Source organism: Chelonia mydas, chromosome 4 (genome assembly GCF_015237465.2).
Source record: "Chelonia mydas isolate rCheMyd1 chromosome 4, rCheMyd1.pri.v2, whole genome shotgun sequence".
Classification (NCBI taxonomy): domain Eukaryota; kingdom Metazoa; phylum Chordata; order Testudines; family Cheloniidae; genus Chelonia; species Chelonia mydas.
Genome location: NC_057852.1, coordinates 58,512,536 through 58,535,068, shown reverse-complemented (window position 1 = coordinate 58,535,068; position 22,533 = coordinate 58,512,536). Strand labels below are relative to the sequence as shown.

General features: G+C 36.1%; 1 protein-coding gene across 9 annotated transcripts in view; it reads left to right on the top strand.

Moving 5' to 3' along the window:
* Positions 1-22,533, top strand: part of LRBA (LPS responsive beige-like anchor protein) — a 549,006-nt gene that overhangs the window by 155,744 nt on the left and 370,729 nt on the right. For all 9 annotated transcript variants that reach the window (XM_043545801.1, XM_043545802.1, XM_037897376.2 and 6 more), the window contains exon 34: positions 706-767. In XM_043545801.1, the coding sequence (XP_043401736.1) occupies positions 706-767 (62 nt within the window). The remainder of the gene's footprint in view (positions 1-705; positions 768-22,533) is intronic.

Sequence of the window (22,533 nt, the reverse complement as noted above, 5' to 3'; positions counted from 1 at the left end):
ACACAACTTTTAGGCCGTAAAAGCAACTTTGATGTTCTGTAGACAAGCCAAAATGAAATGTGAATTGTAAATAATAATAATAATAATCAAATTAGTTTATAAACAAGATATATATATAATAAGTAACTGTTTGCACTTCTGCTAAGGTTTAGTGTGGGGTCATGGGTCAAAGTACTAATAAGAGTGTTTGGGATGTCTGCTGCCATGAAACAAAATGGAAACTTGATTGATAGCTAGGGGGTTGAAGGGAGAAAGTGCAATGGAGAAAGCAAAGGTCATAGAGCCATTTCCCTTCTCTGCATAGATAATGACCAATCCTCCCCAAAATAGTAAAGCGTAGATACTATGGATCAATATACCATGTGCTATGCATGCTTATGCTAGTATTTTGAAACACAAATATATATGCAATTGCAGTTAAATAAATCTGAGGTAGCATTTTATGGCATAAGTTAATTTTTCAAAACAGTAATTGAATTATGATCTCCAATTTAAGCATATGAATTATAGGCTAATATAGTTTGGAGCTAATATACATTTAAATGTAAGTATAAAAATTCAGTTTTAACTGATTGCAAAGATGCTGTTTAAGACATAGTTACTTTTATATATTAAAACAAATGTACTAGATGTTTAATAAGTTTAATACCCAATACCACATAAATACAAACCTAAGTATAATTAAATCCCTTTTTCTTTTTGTAGGTCTGGTCTGCATGAAATCTAGTAGTTCAGTGGTGGAGTTGGTCATGTTACTTTGCTCTCAGGTGAGTTTTAATTAATAGTAGTAGTAGTAATACTGTAGAAAAGTTGTGTGGCTGAAATTGCTGCCTTTGATAAATAGCTGAAGTTATGGTAAACATGCTTACAATTAGAATATATTTTTAACTGTAGTCCAGAAGGACTACATCCTGGACACTTTGATTGCCAATGGATTATTACATTATACTAATTATGACATTTCAGGTGAGTGAAGACACTGAGGTTTTTGTGTCACGTTAAAAATGTCGAGCATTTACATAACCTCAGTCTTGAAGTCTAATTCCTTGCTGTTCTTTTCATAAGAGAAAATAAAATATTAAGGTTAGGGAAACAGATTGATTTCTGCACCTTGTATAGTGGCACTTGAAATCCTCTGGGATAAGTGAGCTTTTTTTCTTTTGTGTAGAGGTTATAAATTGAGTGATAAATAATTTTGAAATCCTTGTTGTTAATTGTTTTTGGCAAGTACTTTTGAATCTGAGGAAAGAAAATATATGAAAGTGGCTGTGATGGTCAACACTTTGAGATTTTCTACATTCCTGAAGACAAAATCACCTTAGATGCTCTAAAAATCTCTTTGGGTAGTCTTGATAAGAACCTGGATAATCTTCTTACAGTTGTAGTTAAAGAATTATATGCACTTCATCAAATGGATGTACTTTTGGTGTCCTCTTGCTTTCTCTGTTGTAATTAAATAGAAGAATGTTTTTATTGAACTTTTCTTTTGGGTGCTTTAAAAATGATACCTGGTAGTAAATTCCCCTACTTAAAACTTTAAAATAGCCTTTTTTAATGGGAAGGGTATTGGTCTGGAGGTCAAGGGTTCTGACCCATTTAAAAACCTTTGACCTTCATTTACAACCCTTATGGTTTACTTGCCTGATGAATAAGGATAATGCAAAATTAATGTTTCTTCACATCGATTTATTCGTTTTAGTGCCTATATTGCCAAATTTATTTAGACTGTGCTGATGGACATTTCATGAATACAAATGAAAGAATCATAGAAGGTGTGAAAAATCAATAGTCTCCATTGTCAATAAAGTGCAATAAGAACAATTACTTCTGGAGATTACACCTAATGGGTTTTACAATGAACTAGTGAAGAGTAGTTATGTTTCTAGTGGGCTTATTATTCACGGATGTAATCAGAATTTTGTTTACATAATTTCCCCATCTTCTGCAGAAAATATCAAGGGTGTATATTTGTTTTTTGGAAGTTTGACTTAATATCTTTCATGGAACTTTGGGAACTTGGAAATAATTGCTTATCATAAATATTGCTATTATTTTCTGAAAGTGTACCTAGCCACTCTACAGTCTTAGAATACAAATTTACCGTTGATTATTTTAAAAAAATAAATAGATGTTACTTGGAAACCTATATAAAACTTGTTATACTCTTCTATTTTTCTTTTAGAAAACTAGTGATTTGAGATTCTAAAAACATTTCTTTTTAAGATGGTCTGGTTAGCCTGTTACGTTGTAATTGCCATTTACTTTTTTTGTAAGGTAATCTCTTTCTTTTTAAAAAACACATTGAAAATTGCAGAGGACAGTACTGTCCTCTGTACAGTATGTCTCATACTTGGTTGTTGGAAGTTGAACGTATAAGGAATAAATGACCCACTCTAATGCACCTATTTGTCATACATGTCACAGTGCTATTTAATGCTAATCTAATCAAATGGAGGATATGGTGATTGCTTAGTAGCGTTAGTAGCGAAGGATGAGCGTGTTTTGAGTAAGAGTTGAAATAAACCAATAAAGTCACACCTAACTCTTAAAAGTTACATAGCAGTTGTAATATTTGGCAGAATATGAAAAATGATGCGAGAAATGAAGCCAAAATTAGCTCCAGATGTGTACAGATTGTTCTGGGGGTGATAATTACATTTTTCACTTTGAATTTTCCTAATTCAAAGAGGTCAGCATGGCAATCACAACAGTGATTTATTTTGTTAAAAAGTGAACTGTCTTTTGCTGCATGAGAGCATGAGAGATATGAAATTGAATTTCAACTAGACATTTTACAGATACCGGGAGGAGATGGGGTTGAGTTTGATTGATATATATTTATATATATTTTGGCCCAAGATAGGGTGGGAAGTGAAGTGGTATCCTCTTGCTAAAATTATAATTAATTTTTAAGAGGAGATGGAGAGGATGGAGTGCCAAAGATCGAAAGATCAGGTCAAAAACTAGTTTTTAATCACATAAATAATGCAATAGTTACAAATTAAGCATGTACAATTTTGATTTAAAACTTCAAAAATTTGTCAGACATTTTATGAAAGTGGAGGGCTGTTCTGATTAATGTCTTCAGTGTTTTGTACCTAATCCCTTTCCCAATACTTGCCCTATTAAAGTATTACGCCAATACCAATTACATACCAATACCTTAAAAAAAAACAAAACTTCAATGTGTAAGACTGGGACATTTCTTCTTTTCCAAGAAGCACACAATACAGTAATAAAATCATACGTTGTTGCAGCAAAAAAGGTTTGAGATTTTATTATTGTTTATCCAGGAAAATGGAGAATATCAACCATTTCCTAGGTAAAGTAATTTTTAAAGAGTAACTACAACATCTGTTGAAAAGAAATCTTTCTACGTAGTTCAAGTTTTTCAAGTCCGCTATTTAGATATCCCCCTTGCATCTACGTGTAAATATTTTGTTGTTGTGCTCCTTATTTAAATTTACTCATCTCCCCTGGTTTATGAAAATATTAAATAATTGAATGTTGTACAGTACCCAAACTTCTTATTTAAAACCCAGATTGATGTACCAGAGTAAGGATTATTCTCCATACAATTATCTAAAAGTAGTTTTTTGACTGACACGCTAAATTTGAGACTTTGTGTGTGTGTACTTACATTTATATAAATCTATCAAAACAAAAAGGAATCCTTCATTTAATATTACTGCAAAGTGTTTCTGCTTATTTGACATTAATATCATTTTTGAAAGAATCGACGTTGCATTCAAGGCCACTTTATAAAAGCGTTGTGTTGCTCATCCTAATTCAGTCTGACATACATTCCAATAACACTACCTCCCTTCTAGGGTTTAAAGCTAAATTTATGGCTGAGCATTGTGAAGTGCATCATTTAAAAATGGTTTCAACCCAAAACATCTAATAAATAAATAATGTGTATGGCTACTCAGTAGTAGACTTTCCAGACTAGAAATCATTCCATCGGATACTCAACAGTCCACTATCGGAGAGGGCTGTCAGATAAATCTTATAGTAGCTGCATTCATGTCCTGTAAATCACATGTTATTGTCTGAGCCTTCTGCCAGGTCATCTATTCTTTTCCCATTTATCAGAAATGCATAGAGTACACTGAAACTAGAAGCACCATGTAGTCTAGCCCGCCATCCTGTCTGAGTAATTAAACCAGCAAAAAGAGTGAAGTCCTAAGATAGTCTGATATTCCTTTTAAATGGATGACATCAGAATGTATTAGGAGCCTGTGTATGCTATTTTGGGACAAAGTTCCTTCATGTTAAAGGTCTGACATAATCATCATTGAATAAACATTTTCCCCTAAAATTGCTCTGGATATATCACTAAACCCTTGAAGGGGTCCACATGAATATGTCTGTGTATATATACACAAGTAAATATGTGTGCCACAACTCTTCTGTCAGATCCAGTAATGGAGTTGTTTCCTTGAAATAACTATATTGATCCGGAAAAACTCCAGTCTTTAATAAAGCTGTCTAAAATATTTCTCCTTTTGTCTCTATATGTTTATAAGCTTTCTCCTTAGTTACTGTAGCAGTCGGGTGAGAAGTATACAGTAATCTGGAGTATTAGATAGAATATGTTCTATTAATTTTCTGATGCTTCTAAAATGGTAGGTTGTTACTCTCTGCAATATTTAAAAAATCTAAAAGTATTCTTTTTGCAGCAAATCAACCAAATTGTCACAGGATATACACAAGAAAAGTAATTAGCCTCTGTCTGACAGGTTCATCGTCTTAGAAGCTTTGTTGTAGTGAATCTAATTTCCCTTGATTTAACTATAGAATTAGTCTATTCTGACAGACTCAAATGCGGATATTGCATCGCTTACCAGAACTGGTCGCGAAAACTACACAAAGCGCCTTCAAATGACTGCAACTCCCATTTAGGAAGAAGACAAAAAAGTTATAGTATGGTTCATTGTTAATGATAAAATTCTCTAGGTGCTTACTTGTTCCTCTTCCCTCTTGTAACTCTAAGAGTAAAAGACACATTCTGTGGTATTTTTAAAATAAGACCAATATTTTAAAACATTAACTCTATCTTGGTATTTTCTTTTTCAGAAAATTAACATAATTTTCCTTTGCCTCAATATAATCACATACTGTAGCCATTAGATTTTTAGTAAAACATGGATAAAATGCATGTTTCATATGGTAGGTGGGGGAGGGGAATTAACATATCCCATGTTCCTTCAAGTTGTCTTGTGGACCAGCTTTCAGAGTGGGGCCATAGCTGAGAAGGAAAATGCACTAAATGTCACACACTTTTGACTTATGATACATTTTTAATTTGGTGGTAGTGAGTGAGCTCAGAGCACATATGTTAATGTACATTGTGCATGGAGCAAACCAAAAATAAAATAGAAACCTTAGAAGCATCTAAAGCAGCAAATACTTATATTCAAAAGGTGAAGCTTACCATCTGTGGAGGTTAGAATCCAGATGTCCATCTATTTCCATGATCATGTTATCTTACCATATAATTAAATTCCCATAATCATTTAAGGTTACTTAAGAGGGAAACCTTCAAAAGCAAGGGAATGTCTTTCTTTAACTTAACCCATACACCATTTAATCACCACTTTTCACTGACAGTCTCCAATGCCTTATAAATAAGTCCTGCATATCTCCAACATGTACAGTAACACAATAATAACACAATATTCCTTAATATCTCTAATTATGCACTAGTGAGCAGTCTGACATGGTGTTTTCCCAGGTGGAAGTATGTGATCAGAGTTAGTTTTGTATTATAATTTGACATACACCCCTTCCCCACACACACTGGAAATTACCTGATACTAAAGTCTCGTTGCATTTTCAGCTTCTTCTGGATATCCTGTGTCTCAGGCCTTTTCTTTCAGAGGCAAATTTTGCAACAGTGATCCACTTTGATTTCTACAGTGTCCTTTACATTAGACTAAATCCTCAAATTACTTGGAAACATCAGCTGGTGCAGAATGTGGCTTCTTGCTAGTTGGTTGAATGGTGTTTCTTGCAGACAACACACATGCTCTGTGATCTGCACTGTTTCTAATTTACTGTCAAGTGAAATGTAATGTGATGACTAACTATAATGATAACTATAAAGTTTTAGTTGAATTGGGTCTAGGTTATCTCAAAAGCAACTTCTTTGTGTTCCCTTAGCAGTTGAGATCACCAGAAGCGCTCAAGCTAGCAGCTCTCTGGGTTAGATATGAAAGGATTAGATGCAGAACAACGTCAGTGTGTGTCTTGGGGGTGGTTTTGGATGTTGCTCCAATTTTTTTTTTAAATTGATGTTAGATGGGCATATTTTAATCAAGATATTTTCCGTGTAATTCCTTTGTGTCTGAATATTCAAAAAGTTCAAAATGAGTTTGAAAATGAGCATCACAGTGCACAAGTCTTGTGGCTGAGGACAGATTTTGTAGGATCTTTGCTGTGAAAGACGTAGAAAGTTATTTCAATGCATATCCTAATTATCCTTTAAAACAATTACCTTTGAAACTGTGTTAGTAGGTTATTTTTGTTAAAGCTTGCAGTCCGAAAAGTGTAATCTTGGCTACATTAACATTTCAAATTTCCAAGCTCCTTATATATCTAAAAATTCGAGTAATTGGAGGTTTTACCATTTAAATTGTGGTGATCATCTGCCAATAGAATCTTTGCTTTCATCAGATATAGCTGTTTTGTTGCAGAAAAAGGAAAACTTCTCTAATAAATTGCTTTGTTAATCAAATGGACAGAAGAGAAACACAGCTTTATTGGACAAAAGGGAGGAAAGTTTGAGAGTTTAGGGGACAAATCAACAGACAAGTGTATCCTCAAGTCTGGATCTGAATTCTATCAGTAGTAGTGTTGGAGAACTCGTGCTTACAGATGTTTCCTACACTGTTCACTTTCTTTTTAGATTATACATATTGAGGCTTCAAGATTTTGTGTCATACCACGAGATTATATTGAGATAAAAAAGCATGTTATGATTTACAAATTTCCCAGAGTCCTATATCTGTATATAGTTTTGTACTCTTGTAGAGTTTATTTTAAAAATAATTTGAGTTAGCTGTTTGTATAGCTGAGGGAAGAAGGCAACCTATTCTGCTGCTGTTGAAGATACCTAGATGCTTAAGTCACCTCAGGCCTCATTTATACCAACTAAGGATGGGCATGTTAGAGGTATTATGTATGCTTTTTTAAAACAGTGGATGGGGACACTACTACTGAGTGCTATGCATCTAGTCACAGAAGTGGTATTAGTAAAGAATTAACTAAAGCCAATGTAAATCATAATTTGTGAAATGCAGGGTAGAATATGTGTTCCATTAGATGCTAGAAAATAATGCAACTGGGAAATGCAATCAGGAGATTAATGCACATCTGACTAATATATAATTATTTGGAATGAAGGCTTCTGTGATGCTGCTTTCTGATCTATATGATGCTCCCCATTTTCTTAAATTCTGAGCTCTTCATGGCATGGAAAGAATCTTACTATATTTCGGAAAATTGCTTAGTGTAGAACACACCATAGTCACAGCAATAAGATGGAATTCTGATAAGTCACTCCAGGGTGGCTGCCAGCCACTGCTGGCAACTTTACCGGGGCTCCCTCTGCCAGAGGAACTATTATATGGTTATCTGGTAGTAGAAAAAAGTTGTGTTCCCCCGTACTCTTTCTCTGCTCAGCACTGGAAGATCATTCTGTGGTATTTGTTCTTCATGGTGAGTTTTCCGTGTAGGGTCTGCTGTTGCCTGAGACCTGAGAGGCAGCTGGTGTGGAGAAATTAACATTGAGGTTGAAGATCAAAACTGATTCTTTTTCAAAGAAAGTTTTAAAATCTCCTGCAGTTTTGAACAGGTTAAGCTGTTTTGAGTTGCAAATGCAGTGACATGAATGAATTACACTTAAACCCAGTCATTGGGAAGCTAGGACTGTATGTGGGTTAGAAACTGTCCTGATTGATATCTCTTCCTAGCTAAGGAAGAGGCTCAAGTGTCCATGCTAATTCTTTAGATCACTTTGATTTAATAATTTTATTAAGATGATGGTAAAATAAAAAAAATGGTACAGAGTTTAAGCGTAGAAGTTTCTGGTTATCAGGGAATAAGGTACAGATTATCAAGGGGTGCGAAGTTTGGTTTAGGATCAGGTGGCATAAGGAATACATAATCTGCAATATCCCCGATTGGGGGTAATAGCTTAACGGGTCAAAGTACAGACATTGAGATATGGGGGTATGTTGTTCATATAATGGCTATGTTCAGGTGTGGAGTATAATGAGTGGATACGATGATGAGGATAGATTTACCCTCATTTGATGAGATTTAATGTTCAGTGAGTTTATGGTTCCAGTTCATATGGTGCAATGGAAAAAGTCTCTCGGTCCCTTTCTCATAGTTGATGCACAATGTCATTCCGGCTCACACCTCCTGGTACTGTCAGTGGCCAGTGATGTGTTTGATGTAGATGTCCCTGGACCATCGGATGGTGGTGAGACCATGAGGCGCCGCATGAACCATGCTTAGCATCGACCGATCCCACAGGTCCGCAGCACACGTTCGTTGCAGGGGTCCCAAGCACCCAGGGCTCTAACAATCAGGGCATCCATCTGCACCCCATAGCCCTTCGCTCTCAGGGTGTCAGCCAGGGGGGCGTATTTTTCCAGTTTATGAGCTTGGGCTTTGCGGAAGGCCGGGGTCCTGTTCTCAAAGGAGACCGTGACGTCGACGAGGATGATCTTTTTCTGGGCCTCATCGGTGACTCCCACATCAGGTTGCAACTGGCTGTCAGTACCGGGGATGACAGGGTGTTTTGAATACATCTGCATCCTCTAGCAGAAGGGGAAGGAGTCACCCTTGAGCAACTTCTTTTTTTGAGAGAGAGGTTTTAGGGGATAATTCTGGACAATTGCTCTTCCATCCTGTGGGCTCTTTCATTGTCACCCATCTTACTCAACAAATATGTTTAACGGCTGGCAGTTACACATGGAGTGTGGAGTCTGTAGGACGCTGACAATACACTGTTCTCTGTCTCACTTGATTCAACTATGTCAGTTACCCAGTGTCTGTCTGAGAGTAGAGCTTGGTTAATAGTTAGCTGTCTGAAGCTCTGTTCTTTGAAAACCAATAGAATCTCTCTGAGTTGTTTCCCATACCTCAGTCTTGGATTGTGGCTTCCATTTGTAATGTTTTCTACCAGATGCTCTGTTAGCCTTAGCCATGGCTTAGGCTATGTCTTCTCTATGGACTTTGTGTTGGCATAACTGTGCCTGCATAGCCCCCTAGTGTAGACACAGCCTACACTGACAAAAGGAGATTTTCTGTTCATATAGGAAAAGCATCTACCCGAATGACATACTGTATCTATACTCAGAATTTTATTGGCATGGCTATCTGTCTATGATGTGGTTTTTTCCACATCTCTAACTGATGTTGCTAAGTTGATATAGCTTTTAAGTGTAAACCAGGCCTGAGTTTATTTTCTTGTCTGTGACAAAGATGAGATGTAGACCTTGCTACAGCAAGTCATTCATCTGTCACTAGAGCAGGGAGAATTGCTGCGGGTTTTGGTTTGTTTGCTGACAGCTTTAAAATGTGAAAAAAGAAAAGAAAATTGGTTTGAATCAGACTGAATCCAAACTTTTTTGGTAATGCTGAATCAAAAAAGTAGAGAAAAGTTGATTGTTGGTCAACCCCACCCCAACCTTTAGAGCACCTGGCCAGGGACCTAGCTTCAAATCCTCCTGTTCCACAGTGGGGGAGTCTAATCTGGGTTTCTCACATCCCAGTTGAATGCCCAAACCACTGAGCTAAAGAATATAAAGGGGACAAGATGCTACCAGCACCAGCCATTCGGTGAAGCATCTGCTTGTGAATGTAGGCCAAAAATTTTATGGGGGCTGAAATTATTTGTCAAATTCTTGTCAAATTCACAAACAAATTCATGTCAAACAAAACTGCACTTTTTCAGTGAATAAACTATTTGAAAAATTTCACCCATTTCTGTCACCTCAAAACTACATTACTGTAATGCATTCGAAGACCACTTGGAAACCAAAGCTAGTGTAAAATGTGTTTTGCCTGCTTTTTGGATGGAGTTTCACTTCTGAATTGGTTTCGTTCTGGTTCTCTCAATGTTTTTGGCCCAATTACCTGAAAAACCACCTTTCTCGTGGTGCAATACTTCTGCAGTTGGGCTCAGTGGAGATGCTTGAAATAGAGTTGCCCTTCCCAGTTTAAATGAAGGGGTTTCTGTCAGGGCATTTTCCATGGAGGGCCCTCAGCTGTAGAACAGTTAGGCTCTCTCTCACTTTGGTCTGACCAGAGCCAGGATCTGTTCACTTTCTAGTCACTCTCTTTTTTCAGGAGCTTGCGGAGTGGGTGGTTTGAGGAAAATATGGAGTTGTTTACTATCAGTGTGGCCATCAAACAATGCACTTAAAACATTATAGTTTTTCAACATTTTAGCTCCCTTATTATTCAACTCTATTTAGTGTATAAAGGTATATATAGGCACCTAATATGGATGGACATAACTTGTAGCTCATGCATTGGATGTGCAGTCACCTTTTCAGTAGAAGTTTAGCAAACACAGTTTTGACTTTCTATGTAGAGCCTGTGGCATTTTGGTCAGAAATCAATGAAGGCATATAGTTTAACCCTTGCTATTACACAAGCTGTGGAAACAGGTTAAAATGTGCTGAGGTTGATCTGCCAATACTTCATGAATGATAATTGCCTAGTTCTTGACTTAGTGATGCGTTGACTATGTGGCAGTAACATAATGCCTGGTAGTGACCGCTGCAGTGAAAGTTGAATGAATGTTGTCATTCTGCCATTCTGTTTGTTGTTGATTATATCTTTCCATAACTATTATCTGTCGGGTGAAATTTTCCAGGCCTACTCTCTCCCCAAATGGGGAATGTATACAAATTAAAGTTTTAAGATGAACAAAAACTGTGTTAGAATATGAAAATGAAGGAAAAATATTTGTAATATTTTTCATACTTTTTGTTGCTTAAATGACTTTGGGGTAGAAAGTTTAAATTTGACAAGGAAATAGTCCTCAGTGAGGAGAGAACTGGCTTACTAATGAAAACTCTTTGAAATTTGACCTAGTTATGATGTACCAAAAATCACACTGTGCATTTTGCATTGAGGTGGTGGCGGGTGATTGTGCTCAGCTAAGGAAGGCCACTCTGGGTACAGTTATAAACTGAAAAAATAGAGCAGGTGTGCAGTGGAAGAGGCAGAGTTCCGTGCTTTATTTGCTCTCTATCTTTTTTAAGGTAAAAGCCATACAGCTTCGAATGTTAACAGTAAAGAGCCTCTCTCATGTGGGCTTCCTTAAAATGTGCAGGAGAGGGCTCAGTCATGATGTTCTGATAAGGTGAATAGTGGGATAGGGCATTTCAGATTTTAAGCAAATCATTCCACAATGGAATTTTTTTCATCATTCAGTAACTTACGAAACTACTTTTAAAAATTCAATAAGAATACCTGAAAAATCTACCATAAATTACATTTAAGCATTCAGTCTTTAATGCAGTATACTAGCATACATATTTCTCCAACTGTAGCCATATATATGTATTTGACATATCTATTAGTGTTGTATATATCCAATGTATTTACTAAACCATTCTTTGCAGTGTGGGACAGAATAACTGTGATGGTAATGAGGAAAACTTGCTGGCACACAGAGCTCACTTTAGTTAATTATGTGGTCTGCTTACATGAATTGTACATTAGGAAAACTGCTGCTGGCTGAAAAGTAATTAACAGAACAGTTTTATTAAAAAAAAAAACAAACCAACCCTATTACAAGGAGATACATTTTTAGATATAATTGTATTTTATTTTTCAGGTCATACATGATTATGTAGTTAAACTGTATCAAAAATAGATAAAATGGAGATACACATGTAGCTGTAGCAAATGCAATTTTAACCAGCATGCACAGTAATGCCAGTGCTCCATTTTTGTTTTGGAATGAGTTTTTATATTTGAAGCTTTGTTACTGCAAAAGAGACTGTATGCTTTAAGGATTGAATAGTGCTTTTGAAATATGAATTATATATCTAGAATACCTCAAGTACAGTACCAAAAAAAATCCCCTGCTTGAAATAGTTTGTCATACAAATTAGAGATGGATGAGACTTTTATGAGGTCACCTTACCAAAGCACGCTTGTTCCCTACAGTACATTTTCGAGTGAACATAGTGACTATGATTTGAGTTTTTATTTAGTTATGATCCTTATTAAATACAGTTTACTTATTTCAGTTTTAGGCTTTCTAGGTATGATAGGCTCATTTAAGAGAGAAGAAAAGTATTATTAATTGAAAATCACATGAATAGAGTCAGAAATCCAAAAGCTTGTTTAGGTTTTGACTTACCTTAAAATGTCTATTCAACTTGAAATTATAGCCCATAAAATGTAAAATTGTGCTGCTCTGTACATATGATTCATGAATCAATATATTTTTATATGTTTAAGGAGGAAAGTAGACTCTTATATAAATGAGAAGCTTGGGGAAAAACAGCTTAATTTGAAATGAAAGTACATTGCTGCAGATGTTCAGAACTAGGGGATCATAATTTAGCTATAGAAGCAAGACTTCTCTGAAGTAAAAGGCATCCCGTTGCTTCACCAGCACACTAGGACTTAAAAAAACACCACCATTTAAGGTGAATTTTGTGCAGTGAGAGCACACCCTGTGGCTTGGCAGTCTAGTCAGAAGGATGATATCATGCTGGCTTTCTAACTAGAACTTTGAACAATATTCTCATGGGTGGTAAATGTAAAACAAAGTAATATCAACTGGCACTTAATTCCGTGAGCTCCCTGCTGATTGGGCTATGCAGTGAAATGGAACTCTTCCTGAGAGGAAGTCAGCCTATAAGTGTGGAGACCTCTGAAAATAAAGTGTGCTTTAATTTGACACCCTGCTGTTTTACAGCTAGTCTGTTAAATTTGAGACTATGGAGAGAGAGAGAGAGGGTAGTGAAGGGACAAATCCAAGATTATGAAAAGTCCAGAGTATGGAAACACTTGTCTCTGGTTTTACACTGATTAAAAGAGCAATTTTTCTTGCATGTTATCTGACCACATTAATTCTTGATGTTTTCAATACAGTTGTTAAAAAAAAATATTCAAGATTGGATGGAAAATGGTCTCCAACCTGAATGTTATGCTAGAAAAAGCACTGGTCTAGTGGTTAAACCAGACTTGCTGTTTAACTCTTGGTCATGCCACTCAAACCTTCTGTGCCTCAGTTTTCATATCTGTGAAATCGGGATAACATCTAACCCACCCAAGGAATGTGTGTGAGGTTAATTAATCTTCATAAAATGCTTTGAGATCCTTCAAGAAAGCAGCATAATCTTATATTTCACAAATGGTGCTGCCACAAGTAGGAAACTGGGGTGCATCTGTGTCACATATTAGATCCCCACTGTTCATAAAAATGATAAAAAATTAGGGAGGGGGAAATCAGTTTTACTTCCTCCAGGGCACTTTGTTTTTATGTAGGGAATTGCTTATATTTTTCTCCTCGTATGTAAGGGACATTTTTGTTTTCTTAAACTCTGTACCAGATAAGTCTAGGAGAGACTTGCTTGCTAGTGCAGCCCAGCATGATTATTTATCATGTTTACTGTGGCAGTGTGTAGAAGCTAACCGAGAATGGGGCTCTGTTGTGCTAGGAAACATACAAACATGAAATAAGAGACAGTTGTTGCATGGAAGAGCTTAGTACAAATAGATAAGACAGACAAAGGATAGGGGAAAGGAATAGAACACACAGGCAGAATCAACAGTGTGATGGTGGCAAATCTCATGTTAATTGTACAACTTTTTCTTGTTTGGTTGTGTTGTTTAAATTCCTTTATTGCAGTTCTGTAGATTGAAAGACAAAAGAAAGAGGGAGGGCTGGAGACAGTGAGGGTAGTGATCCAGGGAAGGGTTGCATACCAGTAAGTCCTAAAGAGCTATTCATTCAAATATATGGGTAGTACTGATACCTGGTGAAAGATATGAATGTGTTCCAGCCAGTCTTGTGCATGTTTTTTTAATGAATTTGTTGATAAGGATTTATTATCAAGACAAAAATTTGAGGGGTAGGGAAGGGGTAATAAGGAAGAACTTTTATGATTTTTAAGCTATTCACCAGTTACTGTCTTGAATGCTGCCTTACTTAGTTAAACCTTATTTAACATTGGGCAGGACAATTGCTGCTGCTCTGTTGTCTCTGGAAGTTGTTCTGGGCGATATCAGTCTGTCACCACCAATGCAACTGTACAGCTATAAGTGTGTTATGGTTTGCCAAGCCTTGTAATTAATAATCTGCCATTTGCAAGGAAGACTGGACTAATGTTACAAAATCTCAAAAATTAAAATTGGCTGCCCAGCAAATGAACACTGAGATCAACAAGCAGAAATTGTTTTAACATAATTTAGCCAGCCCTGGATTTGCTTCCATTTCTAAAAAATTAAAAATTGTACATTTACTATGTTTCACCCACAACTTCTTTATATAGAACCTTTTCTTTTTTCTTTCCTGGGATGTTCACTCAATCTGTCCTTTTTCCTCATTGGTTTTCCTAACTACTTTTTCTGCCCTAATTTTTTCCTTTAATTACGTTGCATCTTTATCTCCTGTAGAACTGTTTGACACCTGGAGTCCTGCACTGATATTGAGGATTACAACAAGGTTTAGCTAATATCCTAGCTATTCTTCTTCTCATGCTCCTGCCTCCTCTCTTAGCATTAACAATAGCCAGTGAAGAAAGAACCTGGGGAGGAAACTCTGCAGTAGGGAAGCTTTGCTGCTAGTTGAACTCAATCCTGACCCCCTGATGACATTGCCTGAGGAGTCATGGCAACAGCTAACTAGAGAGAAAGGGAGAAAGACCAGGTAGCTTGCCCACTGCCTCTTCCCTCACAGGCAATGGATCTAAAACCAGTGATCCATGGATTCAGTTTTATTCAAATCTATAGTCTGTTGCTGGCTCTGGAGGGATTGTTCTGTGCTAAATACTAGTCTGTCGCTTCTCAATGTGGTCTTATTTTTATGGATGTAATGACACTTCTCAAGTAATGATTTAGAGTAATGTATATAAGTTAAACTACAAACGCCTTTTGTATAAATATTTCAACTTTTAAAATCAGGTTTTAAAATTGCTGTAATATAGAGGATTTTATCAGAGAGTTCTGGTGACACAGACGTGGAGCTATAGTGATTGTCACCAGACCCTGCTGAATGAGCAGTAGCCTTGTATTACATGGTTGCCTTTTTTGGTAATTTTATACGAACATTCTGGTGGTAAAAGTTAATTCATTTCCTATTCCAAGATCTCTTCTTAGAAATATTGTGCACCACCACAGATTACACTGGCTCAACCTATTGTAAGATCTTGTGGAGGTATGAAATTAATGTCACCACTGTGTGTGTGTGTAAATATTTAATGTAGTAAGTGTCTGTCAGGTCAAATTTGTGCAGAGCAAGGAAAAAGTCAATTACCTGTTACTCTTTAAAATTCTTATAGTGTAACTGATGTGTATTGTTTTGCAGGATGAAATTGTACTTAGTATTTCACTGAATAATCTAGTACTTCAGTAAGCAGGTTAACACAATTTTAAATGCATGAAGTTTGTTTTCAGAATCTATAAAAGCTTGTGAGTTGAACTCTCATTTTAGGTGTTGAAATTAAATTCTCATTATAAGGTAATCTTAGGCATTTACCACATAACATAATGCCAGTTTGTAGGAAGCACTGTTCACAATGGAATACCCCAAATGGTTAAACAGCAGGGGAGTCTTCTGCTTTTAGTTAAAAACTGCTGTTTCTGTATGGCTTATTTACTACTTGTTTAATTCTTAATGTAGTGTGCTGTGGAATTGAGCATGCAAAAGTCAGCAGAAAGAGTTCTGTTTTCTGTGTCTAAGGCTATTACTTGCTGTACAATAATAAAGGCACTATTTTATTGGGTTAGTTGTAATTAACTTCAGCACTAGGCATTGATATAAATCATTCTTAATCTGTTTTCTTTACATTTTCATTCTCTTTAACTGGTTTAACATAGTTGCTTTCTGTCGTCTTTTTACATAAGGACTGGGGTTGTAATTGCTTTTTTGAATTAGGCTGTCAGAAGCTAATGTGCATGTTGATCCAGGAATTGATTAAGGAACACTAATGAATTTCATATAACACTTTTAAAAGATTTGTTACTATGTAATAAATATTCTGTAGTAGTGATCTGTTTTTACCTTTTTAGAATTCAATACATACAGTGTTATCAGGGTATACAGCTGGCAAAATATTTCAGTACACGAAACATTGATTCCATAGCATGATTTAAAATGTTAAAAAATACCTTTCTAATGTAAATAAAATATATCTACTTGTCAAAAACGCACAGAAAATGAGATCGGACAAGGATAGCTGCTTTCTTAAGATAAACTGTGTTCCAACTCTTCCACAAGTGTTTCATTATGGTTTTAACATTTTTTTTCCTCCTCTTTTCTGTGTCCTTTGCTCAGTGTTAATTTGATACTCATTGGGCCAAATACAGTTTTTAAAACTGATGTGTTGATATATTTTTGGACACATCCTTGACATTTCCAACTACTCATATTGCTATTGGTTTAAAAAATCAGCAGAATTGAGAAGAATGTTAGTCAAGTCAGTTCTCAGTACCTTAATTTTTTTCCCAGTTCTTGCATTTTTCAGGGAAGTATGCACACACGCACCCCCCCCCCCCCCCCCCGTCTTTGGATGTCATTATTTCAAATGTACTTAATAGAATCAAGTGAATTTCATACCAAATCCAAATATTTTAAGAATTCTGATTTCATCTATATGTTTTACATAATTTTGTACCCAGTGACATATTCACTTTTCTGCCACCTTATTAAAATTGCTTAATACAAAAGCTTTAGTTGTACACTGTCACTAGCTGCTTTGCTTTTTGTTAAAAAAAAAAAAAAAGTATTTTTAATGGAATGCAAGCAATAAATACTTTTTATTGTATCTGAGTGCATTTGATAGTTTTAAAGTCTTTTATAAAAATAATTAGCTCTTTTATATAGTTCTAATGGCAGCCCTGCAAGTTTCCCCTGGAGCAGTCTCTAATGAACAGGCCTTGCTTTTTCCAGTTGGGCTTTCAGATTCCCTAAAGACTTGACTTCAGACCTTGGAGGGCAACAGCTGCCATTTCTCTTGAAGACTGGAGTTGCCAAACAGACGGACTATGTACTAATAGGACACATTTGTAGAGCTTCAGTACGTGGACCCTTGATAGAGGCTTAATGATGATCATCTGTTGAGAGCTTGTAGCTGGGTAGGGTTAGAGCAACTTTTATCACCCTTGTTGAAATCAAATCCTCTTTACTGATTAGTGAGAGAACTTGACTTGGCTAGATTGACGCGAAGTTAAGGCTGACATAAAGGGGCCATTGTTTAGTATGGAACAATATCATAATGAGTAAATCTTTAAATTAAAAAAAAACTATTGAAATTTTTTGGTCAAATTTCTTTTAACAATTCATCAACTTTCTATATGCTCGGAACAGCAGTAAATATTTCTTGCAAGGTACTTTGTGTTGTGTAATTGTCAAAATTCAGATCTAGTTCTATGTTGTCTAATTCCTTTTTTGATAGTTTGTCAATACTAGACATTTTTCTTATCATATATTTATGATCTATCTATATCTATCATATATCTATGCATGATCTACACACAGTCAGTGAATCTGAAGATTTATTTCTTCAGTACTTTTGTTTTGAAAGACATCACATACTTTTGTAGCTTTGCAGTTCTTTTATAGTGCTTAACATCTACTTACACCAGTACATACGTTTACTTTTAGTGTGGAAATTCTAAATAGGGTTTCCCTCTTCAGCTTTATTTGGCTTAAATCAGGATGAAATCCTGGTCTCAAATCCCAATGACTTCATTGAGGCCAGGATTTCACCCTTGGTGGAGTTGCAGCTACATGTGTCAAAACAATTTGCTATACTTGGACTGTACATAGATTTGTGTTGGTTGACAATTGTTCAGTTTACTGTATAGTTTTCTCTTCTACGCTATGAAGAATCAGCTAAGATAGTCTGCTACTTTTCACTCTATATTCTTTATTGCCAAGTTTACCAAAGCTTATAGTCGATGTAGTGCTGAGAGAGTGCTGACATCAAGTGCAAACACTGTTGAAAAGTTCTTGATAGTTTACTTTAGGCACTTAAAGATTACTATATCTCTCCATGAGCAAGTTTTTTGTGCAGATCTGACCTTTAGTCTAGTGTATAATATGTGTCTTAGCCATATGTTAACACATTTTCTCACCCTGTTCCTTGGTGGTTCATTCACATTTGTCAGGGTTGAAGTCATCCTTCTCACTTTTTTCGTTATTGAAATAAATGATTAAAACTTCCCATAAGTTATACAGCAAAGGATGAAGTATCTACTGATTTGCCACCTTTTTTTCTCATTTCTGGATTTAAATTTCAAACACACTGGAAAATGCTTTAAAAATACGAATATGGAGCAGTGGAGATATTCATATAACTTAAAACTGATGGGGGAGGGGAGGAATTATCCAAAAGCTATTGGTAGACCATTTTGCAAATTTAAAATAAATCAGTATCTATCTATATCTACCTACCTACCGATCTATGGATATCTGGCTGAAGATATACACGTTTGCTTAGTAATTAAATTGTTTAATTAGATATACAGGATTTTGATACAATTAATAGTATGTGTTATAGCTTGTTATATGTTGGGCTTCTTATTTGAAATGTACTTGGAATAACTGCTTCCTGAAAGTGTGAAGATAAAAATTTTGGCATTAATTTTAATTGTGGCTGTGTATACATGTTCTTTGTCCCTGTTTCAAGTAATATTTAATATTTTTAAACTGTTTCATCACTATCATAAAGGAGATTCCTTGGACTTCGTCAGTGATGAAGTTACCAGATTAAAGAGAGATGTCTAGTAAAAAAAAGTGTGTGTGTGTGTATATGTGTATACACACACACATATACATACATATGTATATTTTATATAAATGTGTGTGTGTGTATATACACACACACACACAAATATATGATCACACTTCTTATTGACTCTCCAGTATAGTGAATGAAGTTTTGGTTCAATTTCATACTTATATATGGGAAAATTTACACAGATGAGCTGCTGCCATGCCTTGCTTTTCAGTCAATATCAAGAATACACTTGGAAGAGGGAGCAGGAGAGTAGTCGTGCTTGCTCTATTGCCAGTCTGCTGAAGCCCCAAGGAAAGCAGAATGGAGCGTGGCTGACTGTATCTGAGCCTAGGGGAGCACTTCGCAAAGAATGGCTCCCCTCTCTACACAACTGCTTGGGAGCCTCAGAAAGGTGAAAGAAGAGAAGTTGAGAACCAGCAACTAGTTGTATTTCCCTGATTCTCTGCCTCAGTCCTAGTTTAGATTTCAGCAGCCTAAGGGCTAGCAAAGGTTCTCTAGGGACCACACAACAGCTGGGGATAACCTCAGGGCACCACAGTGCAGCTACTTCCACCTCACCCTTGGCATGTGCGCTACATCATGAGCTGCAGAGAAGGCAGTGTAGGACATAGCAGTGCCAACTCTGTCTGCTACATGGCACCCCATGCCACACGTATCCCCATGCCACGGGCTTATGGGTGGCTTCTGATTGTTTTACTGCCTGAGTGGCAAAGGGGAGCAGAGAATCTGCTTTTGAGTATTGACCATTTAAAAAAATATTTCAGCCATCAGGCCAAAAACGTTGGATACTGCTAGTCTGAGACTTTTTCTGAATTCTCCTTTTTCCTAGACATCCTTTGTGCTTGTGCTTACTGTGCTTACTGAAAGTACGGAAATTTAAGTGTTAAAGAGTATTCATTTCCTTTACAATGGTATTGATGCTATCAAATGGCTACCGGTGTACCTTTGAAAGAAAAGGTTTGTACAGATGTTTAAAGGCCTCTCCTGTTCACCAGATGGGAGCTTTGGTGGGATTGGCAAAGGGAATGGACCCCATGATGGGGGAGGGTCTCAGAGCTCAGGCTCCCAAGGCTGAATGTTTACATCTCAGTTAGACAGCCCTGTAGCCCAAGCCTGAGTCAGCTGGAACAGGCCAGGTGTGGCTAATTGCAGTATACACATACCCATAGACTAGAGGCCAGCATATGGTACCCACAGGGTCAGGAAGTTTTTGGCCAGGAGCTGATGTACTATGCAGGGTGGAGTTGTTAATTTCAATGTCTTACACAAATTGAGGTCCCTTATTTGAAGCAGTGAACTCTTGAACAAAGAAATGGTGACACACGGGGATTCTGGCAATTACTTCCACCAGTAACTTGAATTGGTGAGGTTGGAAGAGAAGCTAGGATAGGCCTTATCTAAATAGGATAATTTTTGAGAGCATGAGCAAACATATTTAAAAACCCTTGTGTTGGCAGGACAACTTGTATTTTAACACGTTACTTGGTCAAGGCTAACACTAGGCTCCACCCATATGTGCTTCTTGTGTTATATGATAGCGTTCAGGACAAGCATGCTTTCTGACGTAAACATCACTGCAATTTTTGGTATGACTAGTGGGAAGGGCACCAAAACATTTTCCTTCTTATGCTCTTCTCTGGATAGGATTCATGAGCATGATATGATGGCTAGAATCAGATCCAGAAAAGAGGGTGTGAAACAAAGTGTTTTGGAGCCCTTCCCATTAGCTGAACCAAAAATTGCAGTGATATATATAAAATTTTGATTGTCATTGGATCACTTATTCTTAGTTACATGTTTGTGGCTTCAATAAATCTGCTTCTGCGTGTAGTGTATGATACTATCAATATGTGTTTATTATTAGATTGGTCATATTCTAAGTATCTGATTAAATCATGAGATGAAAATATGAAGTTAGCCACCTTTTAGTTAGTGCAATATATTTAATTTGAGACTAATAGTAAATTGGCAAAGAAATTATAAATTCATTACTCCATTTAGTTCTTTATGAGAACTTATTTAGCAAGTTTATTTATGTCAACTGAGAGGTATAGAGTGGTACTCTTAAATTTGCAAGCCCCTTTTGTTATATTGCATGAGTTACTCATTTATGTATGTCTTGCTATTAAATACGCTGAATTTTGATTTATGAATTCGCCTTTTTTATTAAAATGGGAAGTTTCATAATGTCATAGACATTAAATTAAATTCCAATTGTGTAAGTGTCCTGTAGTAATGTTATTTTTAAAGTTACTGAAATACTCTGTTTTCCACTTTCTTTCTCTTTTTTTCTTTGTTTCTGCTTCTAAGATTCCCTCCCCCCGCCCCCCCACACTTTCCAGGGTTATTTTAATCAAGTTGTTACAAGAACTTTTTCATCAATTTGTGCATTGTTTCCTCACAAACACTATGGATGAAATAGGACCAGGATTTCACCCTATACCTTTGTTCTTCATTTTGAAGACTAATGCTAAGAAGAATGTGCTGAGAATAAACTCAGTCTTGACCCTTAAACAGTATTTTAGTGAGAACAAAATAATTCAAAGAGCAGTACACCTTTATATGCTTCTGCTGTGCTGTCAAGCTTGCTTGACTCTGCACTGCTAGTTTTGAATTAATTTTAGGTATATATTTTAAAACATTATTAGTGTAAATACAACTTGCTGCTTTATCTAACAGCTGATGATGTTGTTCACATTGTGAGAGAAATAGTTCCCCTTCTGTAATGTTGCTGCGGGAGGTGTACCAGAATCTATATCGTTAATGAAACTGATATTGTTCAAAGAAGTCATAAAACAGCATTTCAAGAAAAGCGATAGTATTTAAAAAAAACTACAGTGTATTTAGATCACTTTTAGTATACTTTTCAAAGTGGTTACATCTCCCATTAAAAGGCTGGTGAAATATTAATTATAAGGTCAGAAATTCTCTCATTAGAGCATTTGAATAAAATATAATTTCAGACCCATGGGCTCTTGCAAATGCTTATTAATATTTTCATTGGAGCCAATGCTTATGATGGTGTTTAATGCTTCTGTTCTTTTCTGCTTCACTGTACATTGTACACTGACCAAGAGCATTAGAAGTAGCTTATGTCTGCTAGACGGTAAACATTTATAGCCACAGGAAATGACAGTCAATTAAGTAGAGCTTAGAACAAGTATGAAATTATTGACTTTGTTGATCTCTTCTTATAGTCCTTCCTTTTCAAAGTGCTTGAATGTGTTGTGTAGTTATTTAGTTGCATTAGTGGTTGAGTTTGAGCCTTTTAACATGTTTTTCATCAGTACCTTTGGGAAATGAATAACTAAGATCTTGCGATAACAATGCAAGATGCATAGTGAATATAATTGTTGTAGAGGGTGTATATGCTGTGGTGAAATATTGAATTGATCATGAAAGACGATGACCATTAAGCGTCTCTTTCAACTATTAAAGCTCGCTTTAGGGCGTGTTCAGCTGTGGTTTATGAAATTGTTTAGACTAACGCCTCCTTTGATAATTGTTTCTGATGTGGAGAAAA